This window comes from Bombyx mori, chromosome 27, assembly GCF_030269925.1.
Source record: "Bombyx mori chromosome 27, ASM3026992v2".
In the NCBI taxonomy this organism is placed as follows: domain Eukaryota; kingdom Metazoa; phylum Arthropoda; class Insecta; order Lepidoptera; family Bombycidae; genus Bombyx; species Bombyx mori.
Window position 1 is genome coordinate 1,842,062 of NC_085133.1, and position 17,788 is coordinate 1,859,849.

The following is a 17,788-nucleotide window of genomic DNA, read 5'->3' on the forward strand; positions in this document are numbered from 1 at the left end:
GCGACGTCTCTCGTGCAAAAGATGCGAATTATTCGTGAAATAAACCGCGTTTAAGTGAAGCATTTTCACCAGTGCGGTTTACGATTTCATTGTTACGGCGAGGCGAGGAGGCCTTTACATCACTTGCTCATGTGCCAACGTAAATTATTGAAGACAATTCGATCTATGTTATATGTGGTAAAGGCGGATATGGAGGAGAATAACCTCACCCGATACCGAAAACCAGGCAAAGTGAAGAAGTTGAAAAGCGGACCGTGGCATTAGACCGGGTAAACATTAGGACGAAGAAGAAGATGAATGTAGCAAATTTTCACGGGCGCTCAGACCTTGAAATTGTAACTACATATTCATTGACAATCATCATCATCATCGTGGTTCCAAGCCGGTTTCGGCAACGGCGACCAAAATTTTCTGTTCAATAACTTAAAGGCTAATGTCCGCGCCTCTCGTGCGCTCTAATATGGCTATGGTAGCCTATCTTGTTCTTAAATGTGCGCAAACAGAAATTACACGTAAGAACACCACCCACAAAGTTGTAAAAAATGGTGGAAGGCGGTCTATTCTTCAGTCTATTTCGTCTGTCTATACATGTCTATACATACGAATGTATGATTAAACAAAGTTATGTAACATGGTATTATCGATTATACTAAATTTCTAAAGTTTATTAATTTCATTGTTGGAGTGTAAAGCGTTTACAGTTTTCTTATTGTTTATCGGAAACAGGGCTGGCAATAGTCGCAATGTTCAAAGCTGTGTTTGAGTTTATTATTATTATTATTCTTTTACGACCAAAGATATGGGCGTCTATCGTTCATAAGGTAATTAAAAATCAAAATCTATAAACACTACAAATACACGTAATGAAATGCAAGTTATTTAATCAAAACAATTACTTCTTTGCTATCATTCACCTTATGAAATGTGACTGAAAACTCTAATACTATAACGACTGTCACACCATTCCTAGCGGAACACATGACTACTTCTCGGAAGAAGTAGACGGATATCTACCCCTACGGGTTCTACCCTAACACTAAAAATCATCTAATTCCATTAGTCCTTTTTTTGGTTGACCCGTATAGTCGGTATAGTATAGTTGACATAGACAAAAATATATTACGCAATCTATCAGAGTTTGAAAGCCACTGGTCTGATTTATTATACATCATGTGATCAATATTTATACACGAATTTACTTTCTATGTCGAGGTACGTATGTTTGAAAGTCCTTTAAACTATAAAAATAATAATAAAAAGAAATGTATGCTTCTGTATGTTTTTATTTTACTGTGACTGGTGGTAGGACCTCTTGTGAGTCCGCACGGGTAGGTACCACCGTCCTGTCCATTTCTGCCGTGAAGCAGTAACGCGTTTCGGTTTGAAGGGTGGGGCAGCCGTGGGCATTGAGACCTGAGAACTCATATCTCAAAGTGGGTGGCGCATTTACGTTGTAGATGTCTATGGGCTCCAGTAACCACTTAACACCAGGTGGACTGTGAGCTCGTCACCCATCTAAGCAAAAAAAAAGAAAAACTTATAGGATTTATTAAACCGTAAAAAAGCGCTGCCGGATTTTGTTCGTTTGTGCTCAATTAAATACATAGCCGACAGCAGACAGCCATATGTACACCTAAGGTTCTCCGAAACAGATCCTTATTTTTAAGGTCATACGAACGTTATGATCTTTATCACGATTTATTGATGCCGATTTGTTTAAGTAGTAGAACAACAATAAATAATTATTTATCTATCGTCATAAATGTAATCATATAATAAGAATCAAAAGTGTTCCTGATAAGGAAACCTAATAATCGGCAGGGCGTGTATGTAGTGTGTGTAATGTTTTCTTTATTGATTTAATGTATCTTTTATGCATTATTTAAAAAAAATATTAGCATTGTGCACTTCTTCTCTATACTCTCTATAAGTGTGGAAAATTTCATACTCCTCCGTCCGCGCAATTTTCGTAAAAAGGGATACAAAGTTTTTGCTTCACGTATTAATATATAGTTATATACAAAGGGAAATTAACATCTAAAACCTTTCAAACGAATTATAAACATCTCAATTTCTATGATGTGAATAACATTAATAAACTCTTTTTTTTTATTGCTTACATGGTTGGACGAGCTCACAGCCCACCTGGTGTTAAGTGGTTACTGGAGCCCATGTACATCTACAACGTAAATGCGCCACCCACCTTGAGATATAAGTTCTAAGATCTCAGTATAGTGACAACGGCTGCCCCGCCCTTCAAACCGAACCGCATTACTGCTTCACGGCAGAAACAGGCAGCCCTACGTCGATAACACGGGACGACGTTATGCAACAAGTACCAATCGTTACTCCTGTGGTCTCATCAAGGACTTTAATATGTTTGTCTTATTTAATCATTTGTTTACATATTAAATATTTATTTTTATGTATATTTATATAATTCGATAGTGTTCCTTAAATTAAATTCAATACATTTGATGCGTAAATCAGAAATACAAAATATTGGTGATTCGGTGGTGCAGTTAACCCACAGACAGAGCCCACTGAGTTTCTCGGCGAATCTTCTCAGTGGGTTGCGTTTCCGATCCGGTTGTAGATTCTGCGAAGCACTGATCTTGCTCTTTCGGCGCGCACTGCGGTACCGTAGGTCTGGTGTAGCCGGTGTGGTGGAGCTCGATGGGGTTTAGTCGGTAGTCGTTCTGCGGGGCAAGTGCTTCGCGCGCCTTTTTCAAGGCGTAGTCTCCTGCGAAGAATTCGGGGAGGTGGAGGACCTTGGCCCTCCTCGTCCCCCTCTTCCTCTCAAGAGGCGCCGGAGTCCGACATAACCCGGTTCGTTTACCCCCCGGACCGGGTATCCGTAAATGGATTCCCCAGCGTTAAAAAAAAGGGTTAATGTAAGTAACGTCGTTTGAGCCCCGTGAGCTTCACCTACTTGTTAGGTTACATAGCCTCTTAAGGCTATATCAGCTTAGGAAGGAAAAAAAAGGTGGTGCGGTGGTTAGCGCCGCGGACTGTTGCGCTGAGGGTCATGAGTTCGATTCCCACATTAAGCAAACATTCGTGTGATGAACCGGATTGTTTGCTTTTTGTCTGGGTGTTTATTATCTATATAAGTACATATATATTTAAACATATATATGAGGGTGTGTCAGTCTCTGGTGCTCATAGCACAAGGAATCCTAATTTGAGGGCCGATGACCGCTTATATATTATAATGTACTAGCTGACCCGGCAGACTTCGTAGTGCCTCAATCGATAAATAATAGACCTTAACTTTTGTATAAAATAAACTTAAAACAAACAAAATCCGTCCGACGGGGCACACATCAAAGGGAAAACAAAATTGTAATTTTTATTTAATTCCGAGAATTTTCATATTTATCTACCTTTTAAACCTTCTCTGGACTTCCACAAATAATTCAAGACGAAAATTAGCCAAATCGCTTCAGCCGTTCTCGAGTTTTAGCGAGACTAACGAACGGCAATTCATTTTTATATATAGAGATAGAAGATGGATAGATAACGTAGTCACAGGTTTTTTTTATCGTCACAATTTTGCAAGTTGTAAAAGGAAAATACGATAGTACTTTTAATTCGTGCTACAGTGGTCCCTTTCTCGTTCCATTCAAAGAGGTGAGAAAGGAGACGGGTGTGTACAGTTTTCAAATAAATAAATAAATAAATATAAATATTTACTAACAATCACGCCACGTTAACTGCTCCCGTGATAAGTTCGTAAAGAACTTGTGTTACAGGTACCAGATAACGGAAATAAATGTAAGATTTTTATTATACACATACATATATTTAATATACATCCATAACCCTGGAAAAGACATTTATATTTATCATATAAATATCTTCCCTAGGCGGGATTCGAACCCGCGACCACCTTGTGTAGTGACCATGTCACTTACCACTACACCAGACGGCCGTTAAATAGATCTTAATCAAATTTCTCAACAAACTCATTCTTTCTTAGTTGAAGCTCGTCTAAGTGACTTCTTCGTCAGTAAACACATTTAATTATGTTACAAATAATTATGAATAATCTATACTAATATTATAAAGAGGAAAGGTTTGTTTGTTTGTTTGTATTAAATAGGCTCCGAAACTAATGAACCGATTTGAAAAATTCTTTCACTGTTGGAAAGCTACGCTATCCCCGGGTGACATAGGCTATATTTATTATATTTTCAAAAAAATTAGGGATCCTTACTGAAACTCCAATAATGTAAGCTATGGTGTAAAAAAATTACATAATTTTTTTTACATCACGTGCGCTACTACCCAACCGAAGCCGGGGCGGGCCGCTAGTATTCGAATAAAAATGCAAATAGCTAAAACTAAAAATTAATCAAAATAATTTTTTTTTTTTTTATATTCGCCTACTAAAAATAAACACCAGACAACACAGTGTAAAAACGAAACAGTCATTCAACTTTCCACATCAAGCCTAATTCGCAATTCCGCATATTTAACGATGAACTAAAAACAAAAACAAAAAAAACTAACCAATTTAAATTCAATTCAACTGTATGACCATGTTTGTAATACTTCCGAACACAAATAGTTATATTAATATTGATAGACGGATTGTCTTTAAGTACATTGACCTTCACCTTTCAAGGCTTGTAGTCATGACGTCATCAAGGCGGAAGTATATTTTTGATACGAGATCCAATGTACATACAGAGATACAATAGTATCTATAGTATCTACTCATTTTTTTTATTGCTTATATGGGTGGACGAGCTCACATCACACCTGCTGTTAAGCGGTTACTTGAGCCCATAGATATCTATCTGTAACTATACTTGAGACCTTAGAACTTATATCTCAAGGTGGGTGGCGCATTTACGTTGTGGATGTCTATGGGCTCCAGTAACCACTTAACACCAGGTGGGCTGTGAGCTCGTCCAACCATCTAAGCAATAAAAAAATAAAAAAATAATAAAAAATATCTACAACGTAAATGCGCCACCCACCTTGAGATATCAGTTCTAAGGTCTCAGTATAGTTACAACGGCTACCCCACCCTTGAAATCGAAAGGCATTACTGCTTCACGGCAGAAATAGGCAGGGCGATGGTACCTACCCGTGCGGACTCTTCCTTATATTCCGTCAATAGTAGTAGGCTCTTTCGTATATGCGCTATTCTGAGCAAGTAGTGTGTATATACCTAGTCAGGTAATAAATTCTGTCACATGTTTAATGTAAAATAATTGAAACAAGTTTATTAATTATGTAACCATTCATATACCAAAATGAACTTAACAAAACATAGATTTTTACGACACTAAAGTTTATTCAAAATGACCTCCGTGATTTTGAATACAGGCCTTCAATCTGCAACAATGCCAGGGTGAAAGAAATGTTGATACATAAACTAAACAACATGAAAAAATAAGGCATAGTTTTTCAAGTACAAATAGTTTTGTCATGAAGTTGACCCACTTTTGGGTATTGTCCTTTTTCAGTATGTTAAAAATTTGAATTGGCGCGTAACCGCAACGATGCAACACAATAACTGCAACACGGTCTTCTTTAAGCGTCCACTCCATATTTAAAAATGAGTAAAATTCTAAAAGTATATATACATTTTTATTTTCATGAACAATTCGAAATTCGAATTCAATAAACTTTTTTGTGGCCAGCATTCTAAAAGAAAAGTTTTTACTGTGTGACAATACTCATGACCTGACTAGGTACATACATACATATGTAGGTAGCAGTAGTATCTATAGTAGGTCACACTGTGAGCTCGACAATTATGCTCGTAAAAAAGCAAACAATAGTTCACTTCCTTTTCGTTTTTATCACAAGATTGATGATCGATATTGACACGAACAAAATCTGGGTATCATTGTACTATTTATACCCAATCTTATCGAGCACCGCCTTTCCACATTGTAATACAAAAAGAAAACAAATCTTGATGATTTTACACGGCAAGTCTTTTTATTTATTTTTTGTCCAGATCATTATTGACCATGCACACGGCCCACTTGATCTTTAGTGGTTACCGGTGCCCGTGGACATCACTGTAAGTGGGCTAAAGTCCAATCATATGTTGTAACGATTGTCCCACTCTTTAAATTGAAAAATATTTCTGCTTCACGGAAGAAATAAGCAGTGTCGTAATACCTACCCGTGCGAACTCACAAGAGGAACTACGACAAGAAAATAGGCAAATTCTTATTATTGCCAGTTTGTATATTACTAGACGTTATTTTATAATGTAATTCTACACCGTGGAAGTAATTCGAGAACGTGTACTAATTTTATTATTTTATTAGAAAATTTGGTATCTGTCCGCGGGATTCGAACATCGGCCCAAACGCTCCACTTAGTACCGTGCACACACCGGGCGTCTTATCCTCTACGCCACGACGACTTATATCGAATTCAGTATCTTACTCGCCTTTCCATGATCATCGCTGGATCGCGACGAAGGATATGTAGAGTCCATCAGTTGAGCAATGCTTTAAACAATCTCTAAGACTCTTTAAAGACATCAGAAAACACAGTACGAAAAGAACTTGATACTTCAGCCTTCATAAGATACCAAGGACGATGACAAGCCACTTGTGATAAGCAGTCTTATAGGTTGCTCCTACCTGCTTAATTCCATTACAAAACTGGAAAATTTAAAGGACTTTTTTCTACCTATTCTAGTGACCTCGAGTGGTCATGCTAGATTCGCCGTAAGGTAGCTGAGCTCACAGGGCTATAACCTGGGACTAACCCTAGTAAGGGCAGTGCTTCGCAGAACCTACCATCGGATTGGAAACGCGACCCACTGAGAAGATCCGGCGAGAAACTCAATTGACTTGTATTCCCTATTAAAAGACTTAATGCTATTAGGGATTGAATTCATAAAGATTCCGTTACTTATCTTCAGAGACCAGCGTCTTTTTCGATTCTCGCGCAATTACGATTTTCACGTGCAGATTTTTCTCGCGTACAGTTTTATTATTAGCGCAAATAAACTCACCACAAGTGAAAGCCTGTGATGTGGAGGCGGAGGCGGCAATCTTGACGGTCTTCGAGATACCACGCACTGTTCTTTCTGAGAATAAAAGATTGTGATCAACGGACGTGTGGGCGAGTGTCAAATAGAATTCGAGAATACAAACTAGGGAGATTTCATAGAGCATAATTATCTTGATCCTAACAGAGCATACATTTGCCAAAAATCAAACCCGCAAAATTATAATTTGCGTAATTACTGGTGGTAGGACCTCTTGTGAGTCCGCGCGGGTAGGTACCATCACCCTGCCTATTTCTGCCGTGAAGCAGTAATTCGTTTCGGTTTGAAGGGTGGAGCAGCCGTTGTAACTATACTTGAGACGTTAGAACTTATATCTCAAGGTGGGTGGCGCATTTACGTTGTAGATGTCTATGGGACACAGTAACCACTTAATATCAATCAGGTGGGCTGAGAGCTCGTCCACCCATCTAAGCAATAATTTTTTTTTTTTTTAATCCGCTTGGTTACTACTGCTTAGAAATTGCATATTTTGGACCCAAAAAAATGCATTGCAGTGCAATTCCCGTTCGAAAAGACAAAACAAACATCTTCATAAGAACACGAAACATTCATCATCTGAAAAAATGAGTAGGAAAAAACCTAAGGTCAACTCGCTAATTTAGTTGAACATTTTTGTCATTTCGTGTCGTGTGTGGGTGCCTTAAAATGCTCACGGACAAATCTTTGAGATCGTAGCGAACTAAATTTTACGTGGACAAATAGTAAAAGCATTCTAGGTTATTTGACAGCAATGATATGGAAATTCTTGAAAGTAATGCTCTCAACGGCTTATAGTAAGTCAAGACAATTAGATTTCTTAGAAATGATAACAAAAACTCGCCATTTTTTGACGACGTAAACTGGCAGACAGACTGGTATTTTGATCAGAAGCCCCAAAATTTCTATAGCAATGGGATCATGATCAGGTCAAATGGGCGCAATTCAGTGTTTCAGACCTGAATATACCGCGACGAGAGAAAGAGATAAAATACTTCTAAGGACCACTTTTCCTCCACACAGGAGGAAGAGATCACTTTTAGCGATAAGACCGCCTATTGTACAAATGTATCTGCTTTTTGACTGTTTTTTGAATGTAAATTGTGTTTTTGGTGTGCAATAAAGTGTATTCACTCTCTCTCTCTCTCACACACACACACACTTTTACCTGTGAACTGCGAACATTTCTCTTTCATAAGTTCCTAAAATCATACATTTTCCTTTGGAGTTTTACGTAAAAGTTATTTCCGTTTCTCAATCAGTCCGGTACGCACGTTCCGACGTCTATGTACTCCGGTAGTACATAAGTCAAGTTAAAAGTCAATTTAAAAAACAAAACCAACTGACCACGTGTACCGAGAGAGTGGGTGCAGACTTCCCGAGCGCTGACCGACGCATGCGCACAAGATTCGTGAGCAAATTCTTGCCCGCATCTGTAAGAAACAACACATAACTTTAATCCATATATAAAATAATAATTTTTCATAATTGAGAGCAAATAGCTGCTTTAAAGACACAATAACACTAAAGCTATTTCAGCAGATGGCGTTCTCAAGCCACCCGAAGCCAAAGGGCGGATTCAGCTTTGGCGCCAGGAAGGGGTCACATACTTAGTCGTAGTCAAGTCAAGAACTTATAATTTAATTTTGATAACACTAGATACAAGTAAAAAGTAGGTATTTTATTAATGTACGTAAGTACTGTACTTAAAAATATTTATTCTTTATTGTAAAACTTGAAAAACTTAACACATAATAACTTGTACATATACACGTACACTCCTAGCATAAAATATTGGGGGGAGGGGGTCATGACCCCGCGACCCCCCTCTGGATCCGCCGTTGCCCGAAGCCAATGAGTGTTTGGTTTAAGGTTAGACCAAGAAAATGAATTGTTTATTTATATTATTTATGTCTTTTTAACTCACGTGTTCACTTAAAAATGCCTAAACGATCTTGAAATATTTCATCATTTTATCAATATGTAATTCGTATTTAAATATAATTACTAAACAACACAATTTATCAACAAAAATAAATATACCGAACAAAGCTCGGTCGTCTTCTAGTAATAATAATAATAATAAAATAATATAAAGTTTCGATCAACATCTTAAGAAACTTTCGTTATCCAGCTGGGTTAAGGGCCTAATACAGAAAGCAGTTATCCTCGATACTGCACGCATTGTGAGGAGGTTTCTCACTCTGGAGTCCTAACCACTGGTGGCTTGTGTCGTAGACACCGCCTTCAGCGGCAATCTATTTTTATATAGTGTTTTTTAAAAATTGTATTTTTAATAAAAAAAATTAAAAAATATTATGTTATTAATAAGATTTTAAATAAATATAAATAAATAATAATAATAATAATTTAAATCCCGTAACATGTTTTCATTGATATCAAAGGCTTTGTCCATTCAACTCGACAGCCGGCTCTGTGACCGACATCGTTTCAATGACTGATAAGATTCGGCCCAAACAACAATACGATTCGGTTGAGGTGTTAAAATGGACATTTGATCTAAGTACAACTGTACACAGGCTGAATGAGTAAATCGAAGAGTTGAAAAATATACAATAGAGATCCGTTTTACCCGAGAAACACTCAAGTGTATATATAGCTTGCATAGTATTTTTTATTTATTGCATTGATAGGTGGACGAGCTCACAGCCCAACTTTTTTTTTTATTGCCCTGTAGGCAGACGAGCAACAGCCCACGTATGGATGAACTCTACTCCGGTGGCGGGCGGTGCGATGGTAAAAACAAGATGCCGGTATCATTTCGAACAATTCCTCCAAACCTGGTATTAAGTAAATGCCGCCACCGACCTATGAGTTCTTAGGTCACAGTAGAGTAACAACGGCTGCTTCACCCTTCAAACCTAAACGCATTACTGCTTCACGGCTGAAATGGGCAGGGTGGTGGTACCTACACGTGCGGACTCACAAGAGCTCTTACCACCAGTAGATAGAGACCAGCAGACTTTTACTTCATGTTTTCAGCTGCTTGGGACTAATGGCGTTGTGATGCTTATGAACTTCGATAATTACTTAACACCAGATCGCCCGTAAGTTAGACCGCAAATCAGTGCATCAAACAAACACTCGCAAGACCAACGCTTTCGATCCTTTTTAACTTCAGTTTTGCTTTTCGCTATATTAAGTCAATGTAAACAATTCCATTTATTTATTTATTACACTTCATGTAAAATTTACATTGGCGGACGTAATGCTTAAGGCATTCTCTACCAGTCAACCAAAGGTAGTGCAGAGTGAATAGTGGTAGGTGCAATGAAATTTATATTAAGTTACAAATACATACACAAAAAAGTATATATATACACAATCATATATACATATCGACGCTTGAAAGACAAACGTGACTAAGCGACAATGCGTGAACTTTACAGTAGACTAATTTAAAGTTGAAATACCTGAAAAAAAAATATTTTAACGAATCTAGCTGAAATGATTTTAATAGACCTAGAAATATATTTTTTTTTTGCGCATCGAATACGGTTATTGCTTATCATTTATGTATAAAGCAGTTATTGTCGCTTAGTCTCGTTTGCCTTTCAAACGTCGATATACATACATACACACATTTAATATTGGTAATCAAATTAAAATATTAAAACAACACACTAAAAGTTCAATGAACGTTCAGGCCGGAATTAGAACAAAATTAACATATACAAAAAAAAATTTAATCACTTCGATTACAAGGCCAGTGTCTGTGCGTAACAGATAATAATACCAGTTCTCTGTTACATTATATCACTCATGCTCTGGTAGGTGTGTCACATACGTCGCAACGAATATATCTTTAAAAATTGTATAATTATATTTTATTTCTGACTAGCTGACCCGGCAGACTTCGTAGTGCCTCAATCGATAAATAAGATGTATAAAATAAACTTAAAACAACACACATCAAAGGAAAAACAAAATTTGTTATTTTTATTTAATTCCGAGCATTTTCATATTTATCTACCTTTTAAACCTTCTCTGGACTTCCACAAATAATTCAAGACCAAAATTAGCCAAATCGGTCCGGCCGTTCTCGAGTTTTAGCGAGACTAACGAACAGCAATTCATTTTTATATATATAGATAATTATTTGTAGCGCGAAAATATCATAATAGGGTCGTTTTCAAATTTGGGGCCAAAAACGAGTTATTTGATTTAATTCTTATAACCTTAACGTTACCGTAATTATTATAAGTACAGTAAATTTGTTGTCATGACAACAGGCACGTGGTCCTATAACTATATATTCGTAAACACTGATAAATTAGGAGTTGTTTATACATTAAAAACTACCCCAAATCTCATTCGTATCACTGGATCGAAATTCAAATTCTAAGTTGGTTCCTATTTTTTCAGATTTTTTTCAGAAATGCGTGTTGAAATTCGGCAATTTTATTTAATCAGTATATTTTATAATACAATAATAAAGGAAAACTAACTGGATATTAGAACATTATTAAAAACAAACGAAGTTCTATATCTAAGCTTTTTAAAAAAAATCCTATTTAAATTGTTATCCGTGTTGGCGTTATCAAATGCGTAAAATGAAAAATATAAATGAATATTATATAACATTATCAATAAACGAATTGACTTGATTGTGATGAAGCATTTTTTATTCTGAACTCGCCTAAATACAAAAAAAAATGTTATGGTTATGGATGTATATTAAATATATGTATGTGTATAATAAAAATCTTACATTTATTTCCGTTATCTGGTACCTGTAACGCAAGTTCTTTACGAACTTGGCACGGGATCAATTAACCTGGAGTGGTTGTTAGTAAATATTTATATTTATATTTATTTATTTATTTGAAAACTGTACACACCCGTCTCCTTTCTCACCTCTTTGAATGGAACGAGAAAGGGACAACTGTAGCTCGAATTTAAAGTACTATCGTATTTTCCTTTTACTTTTCCTTTATTTATTTATTAATAAAAAATAAAAAAGTATCTATAATTAATTATAAATACCTTTACCTTCGATGACGGCAAACAAGTTTATGGATTGTGTAAACTTAAATTTCTAAATTTATTTTTCTTTCCCTTCGTTCACTCTCTACTTATACGCGATTTTGATGGTGGAAACATGTTTGGTTATTGTTTTAGCTATTTTTTTTAAATCTTTTATCGTCGCTGTCAAACCAAAATCTGTTAAGTATGTGCAAAAACTCTATTTTGAATTAACGAGTAAAAACGTTTTCGTATAAAATTTTATATGAGGGTGAATTTTTAAGAACTATATCGAATGAAAGCTATAGATAAATATTAAAGCTATAGACACATAACAGTTTTTTTATACGGTAGATAGGGCTGTGAACTATACGAAAAGGTCAAAAAGTAAAAATTTCAAAAAGTGCACATAGCAGATTTTGGTTTGACAAAGACGATATGTTTATTTTGTATTGTTGGTTTTCCAAATAAATAAATAAAATATAAATAAATAAAATCTGATGAAAGTGACAACCATCGTTCATCAATTTGAACATCACAACCCTACAGAGATACAACTGTAATGTTTACCGAAGTGTATTCTCAACAATATAAATAACATTATATTCTCTATACATCTCAAGACCGTTTTTACTGATTTACATAAGAAAGCGGTTCTTCTGTTTGGTCGTTTTTATTCCGAAATGACCGTTATAGCATGACACAATAATTTTAATACACCGTAGAGAAAAAAAAAAGAGTAATGCATTTTTTTTTAAATATTATATAGGTACAAGCTGACCCGGCAGACTTCGTAGTGCCTCAATCTATACTAATATTATAAAGAGGAAAGATTTGTTTGTTTGTTTGTTTCGAATAGGCTCCGAAACTACTGGACCGATTAGAAAAAATCTTTTTCCATTAGAAGCCGACATTGTCCCTGATGAACATAGGCTACTTTTTTTAATTTTTTTTTTTAATTTTTTTTTTGTTTCATGTGTGTTTTAATGTTTCCGAAGCGAAGGGAGGGCGGGTCGCTAGTCCATAAATAAAATACCTAAGCTTTTGTATAAAATAAACTTAAAACAAACAAAAGGAATCCGTCCGACGGGGGACACATCAAAGGAAAAAAAAATGTTTTCATTTAATTCCGAGCATTTTCATATTTATCTACCTTTTAAACCTTCTCTGGAGTTCCACAAATAATTCAAGACCAAAATTAGCCAAATCGGTCCAGCCGTTCTCGAGTTTTAGCGAGACTAACGAACAGCAATTCATTTTTATATATGTATATAGATAGAAGATAGATTACCCGCGGTTTTACTCGCCTGGGCTATGAAAATTTTCTATGTTGTCTCCCGTGAGAACGAAATGTTTTTTCCGAGATGAAAACAAACCTATGTAATAGGATTAAGCCTCTAGACCTATTTAAAAAAAGTCAAACAGTTGCTTTATTTCCATAATAAAACCCGAACAAATAAACACATACAAACAAACACACGTTCACTTTTATAATATTGGTATGAATCAAAGGTCAATCGTAGGTAAAAGTACTCCACATACCATTAAACGGACCTTGACGTAGCGACATGGCTTGTTATAATGTAAACTATTCGACCTACATACGAAAGTTTTTTTCTATTTAATTTGAATGAATTAAAATGTTTGCTTTAAATTAAAATTCAAGAAACACTTGATAATTGTTTGTTCTGTGTCAAAATGTTCACGTGTGAAACAACACAGTGCATCAACAGAAGAGAGTTAACAGTTAAAACTGGTAATATCTGGTGATATAAGCTGGTACTACATCGTATTATCATAGTTATTGTTCAACATATGACTTGGCGGTGCAGTTAGCGCCCCTGACTGTTGCGCCCTGGCTCGTGGGCTCGATTCCCACATAGAAAAAACCTTTGATTATATACACATCATATATATAATATAATAATGACGTGTATATGAGTCGTCTATTATCAAAGGTGGCAATCTGTGCATTTGGACAAAAAAATGTTATTGATATGTCAATACAGATTGATTTGAATATAATCGTCTCCTTCAAAAAAAACCGTTCAAAACCTGCATTAAATAAAGTATTAACTTAACCTGTTATTTATCTAAGATGTCGTTCAGAAGAGTTTTGTGAATGCCAATGGAATACAAAGTCAATAATTCGTTTTTCTGATTTACCAATAATTGTCCAAAAGTCACATTGCCGCGTTTGATAATAGTCGACTCATATAATCAAAGGAAAAAAACATTCGTGTGATAGACCTTTAAAGCAGATGAACAGGATAATTTACATTTTGGCTGGGTGTTTATTATCTATTATACACACGCACGTTAATATTTAATATGGATTATTTCAGAATGAATAAACAATATAGACTTAATTGTTTTTTTTCTGTGAGATAATAATAAAATAATTTAAAGCATTTAAATCTCTTTAAAAATTAATATTCGAAATTACACAGTATACTGACAATGACAGACTTCACTACATGGCACTGAATGACAATGTAGAAAAAAATCCTTTTTAAAAACTAAAGAAGAAAAAAATTTTCACTGGTGGTAGGACCTCTTGGGAGTCCGCACGGGTAGGTACCACCACCCCGCCTATTTCCGCCGTGAAGCAGTAATGCGTTTCGGTTCGAAGGGTGGGGTAGCCGTTGTAACTATACTGAGATCTTAGAACTTATATCTCGAAGTGGGTGGCGCATTTACGTTGTAGATGTCTATGGGCTCCAGTAACCACTTAACACCAGGTGGGCTGTGAGCTCGTCAATCCATCTAAGCAATAAAAAAAAAAAAAGAATTTTAATAAAGGTTTTTCTTTACATGTATTACATGTATATCGATCTCTGGTTCCAATAATACCGTGAATCCTAGGGGCGGGATGACCGTGCGTGTATGAAAAAAAAATCTGTTACTTTCCCAAATAAATAGAAAATAAATACGTATAAAAATAGCATATTTTGTTTGTACGTCATGTATATCTCGTTACTGAAACTGCACACGATTGCGGTTACGCTTACATACCACGTGGGCAGAGCGGGCTTCCTGCCAAATATTTGTCTCGGCTCTCATACTAAGGAACGTGTTATTTTTTTTCAACTTATTTTATGGGACACATATAAAGACATTTTACGTACGAAGAAAAAATGCACAATTTATTTTAGTAACGATTTAGAATAGCAAGTAATGTAAAGCAATTAATATCAGCTGTCGCGTGGGATTGTACGGCTCGCGGGTGACGCGTACGAATGAGTTCGATGTACATTACTGCATCGACGCCTTCAGGTCTAAGACTAGGAGCAGGCTTAGGGACCTCGGTAACCGTACTCGTAGAACTCGACAAAGAGTTCGACGTGCAACCTAACCTAACCCATGCATCAACCCGCTGAGTTTCTCGCCGGATCTTCTCAGCGGATCGCGATTTCGATCCGCTAGTAGTAGATTCATTCGCGAAGCAGCTGCTCTTGAGCTGTTAGGGAGATTTTGCTCGCCTACCTGTCCTAGTGAAACTGGAAAGGCCTCCGGGCCACCAGTAAACATTCAATTATAAAAAAAAACATGACTGAATTACTACTGAAACTAACCAAACTGGACAAGTAAAAATTTATATTCATGTCGGAAAATGAATGTTGCTTTTCGCTTGTGGTACCACAATCAAAATAAATCATTTAATATTATATCGGTTCGATTCTTTATGCAGACAAAAAATTTAATATTAGTGTCGTTCTATATGCTATTTTTTTTTTGTTCAAGCTTCGTTTGAGTGGTATTTAACGACAGCCTAGTATTAAGCGCTTACCTATCAACACTGGCGCCTACATACCCTACCGATACCCTACCTTGAGACGTGAGATTAAAGTTTCAAATCCATTGGTACATCGGACGAGCTGCTCTTCAAATTGGAACGCACAATGACTTCGCTGGAATTACCTGTGCAGAAATAGACTAGCTAGTGTTGTGACGAACATTTTTCAACATTACCTTGTTAATACGCTTTTATTAGCTTCAGACGTATGTATGCATGTTTGTAAAGGAATCTTTGAACATGATTTTAACTAGCTTCAAAACTTCGGATTAACTCGAAATTTTATATACTTAGGACCGATGACAATTCAATATTAAAAAAAAAATTTAAACGGTGGCCGGTGCTTGTGGTACCTACGAGCACCATTAATGGATCGGGAGGATCCGTAATGACGTGGTTGGGCGACGTCGACTGTTTACCATTCGGTCTACAGGATCGGGTATGTAGTTTCCAGCTCCCACGACAAGAGGGGTCTCATGTCGTGCCGCCTTCTCAAAGTGTTTTTTATCTACTAGTACATAATATATACATAAGACGAAGAACAAGTCTTAAAGATTTTCTAACAAAGGCACAGAGCAATCAACTCTACTAGAAGGGTTAACGCTAAATTATTCAGATTGCCCTTACGCTCTTCAAACGCGATACTGCTCATCTATTATTCCTTGAATCTAGAGTATGTACTCAGGATTATATTCGATTCGTAAGGTCTGCAAAATAAAAATTATCTATATATTTATTCGTGAAGCAAAAACTTTGTATACCTTTTTAAGGAAATTGCGCGGACGGAGGTGTATGAAATCTTCCACACTTATAGAAAATATAGAGAAGAAGTGCACAATGCTAATATTTTGTTAAAATAATGCATAAAAGATACATTAAATCAATAAAGAAAACATTACACACACTAAATACCATGTATTTGACGCACACACGCATGCATACTACTTATTGTCAAACTTTTGTTCTTGACGTCTGTTGTCAAATTGAGAATAGAACATGGTTTGTCTTTGTTAATACTTTTTTATAGAGTAGCCTTGGCGAAATTTGTGATTATAGAAGTATAAAATACAATCATAATAGTGTACAAACTTACAATTCCAATTAATTATAGTCGAATTTCGACTACTGCGGGACCTCTAGTAATTGTAATTTCGCTTCACAGCAATGTCAGTTGGGATTGATACGCACCTCGTGGCGATTAAAGAAGGTTACTCGTGTACATTGATAAGCCAAGTCGCGGCTTACTTCAAATGTGCAGATAAAAAAAAATATGTATTCGGATTTCAAATCGAATTTTAACGTAATATCAAATGAATGTAATGAATATCTTTTTTTTAATTATCCTGCAATGTTTGTTCTGAATATTTGGTTTGTAAATATGATTATGCGTATTTACTTTGCAAGTGTTTATGTTTATATGTGAAAGGTCACACAGTCCATTCGGTGATCCATTGGAATTGGTTGCCGTAGCACATATCACAACGCGATTTTTTTTATTGCCGTTGTAGACAGACGAGCTTACGGCCCACCAGCTATAGGCTGAATGGATGAATGGAATGGAACCTCACAGTTTTTACTGTCATTATACATATTTCTGCTATTTCGAATAATTTACATTTACAAGTCGTGTTGTAAAAATGTATAATAATGTATATATAGTATGATATACTTACTGTTCATTTATTGTAGCTAATTTTAATTTAAGATTTTATTGTATGACACACATACACACACACACAAACACACACACACACACACGTACGTACTATATTCTTACAGATCGCTCTTCCTGGTTAACTTTCTTTACCTGGTGACCTAGCACTGAACCACTGACTTTTGTAACACAGGTTTTCCTAGCATAAAAGTCAGGGAATATTGTTATTGTATACCTCATAAAAAAAGCCATGTATATTAATATACTAGTGTTAAGAATTCTTGTACGTGTTTGTATTTTAAGAGGCTTCAATAAAATATTA

The 17,788-nt window shown here is 35.9% G+C and overlaps 1 protein-coding gene across 6 annotated transcripts in view; it reads right to left on the reverse strand.

Annotated features, from left to right (window-relative positions):
• LOC101740445 (microtubule-associated serine/threonine-protein kinase 2) overlaps positions 1-17,788 on the reverse strand; it is a 126,183-nt gene that overhangs the window by 90,727 nt on the left and 17,668 nt on the right. For all 6 annotated transcript variants that reach the window (XM_021346221.3, XM_062676434.1, XM_021346223.3 and 3 more), the window contains exons 2-3: positions 8,378-8,463; positions 6,998-7,072 (exon numbers count right to left, since the gene is read on the reverse strand). In XM_021346221.3, the coding sequence (XP_021201896.2) occupies positions 6,998-7,072; positions 8,378-8,463 (161 nt within the window). The remainder of the gene's footprint in view (positions 1-6,997; positions 7,073-8,377; positions 8,464-17,788) is intronic.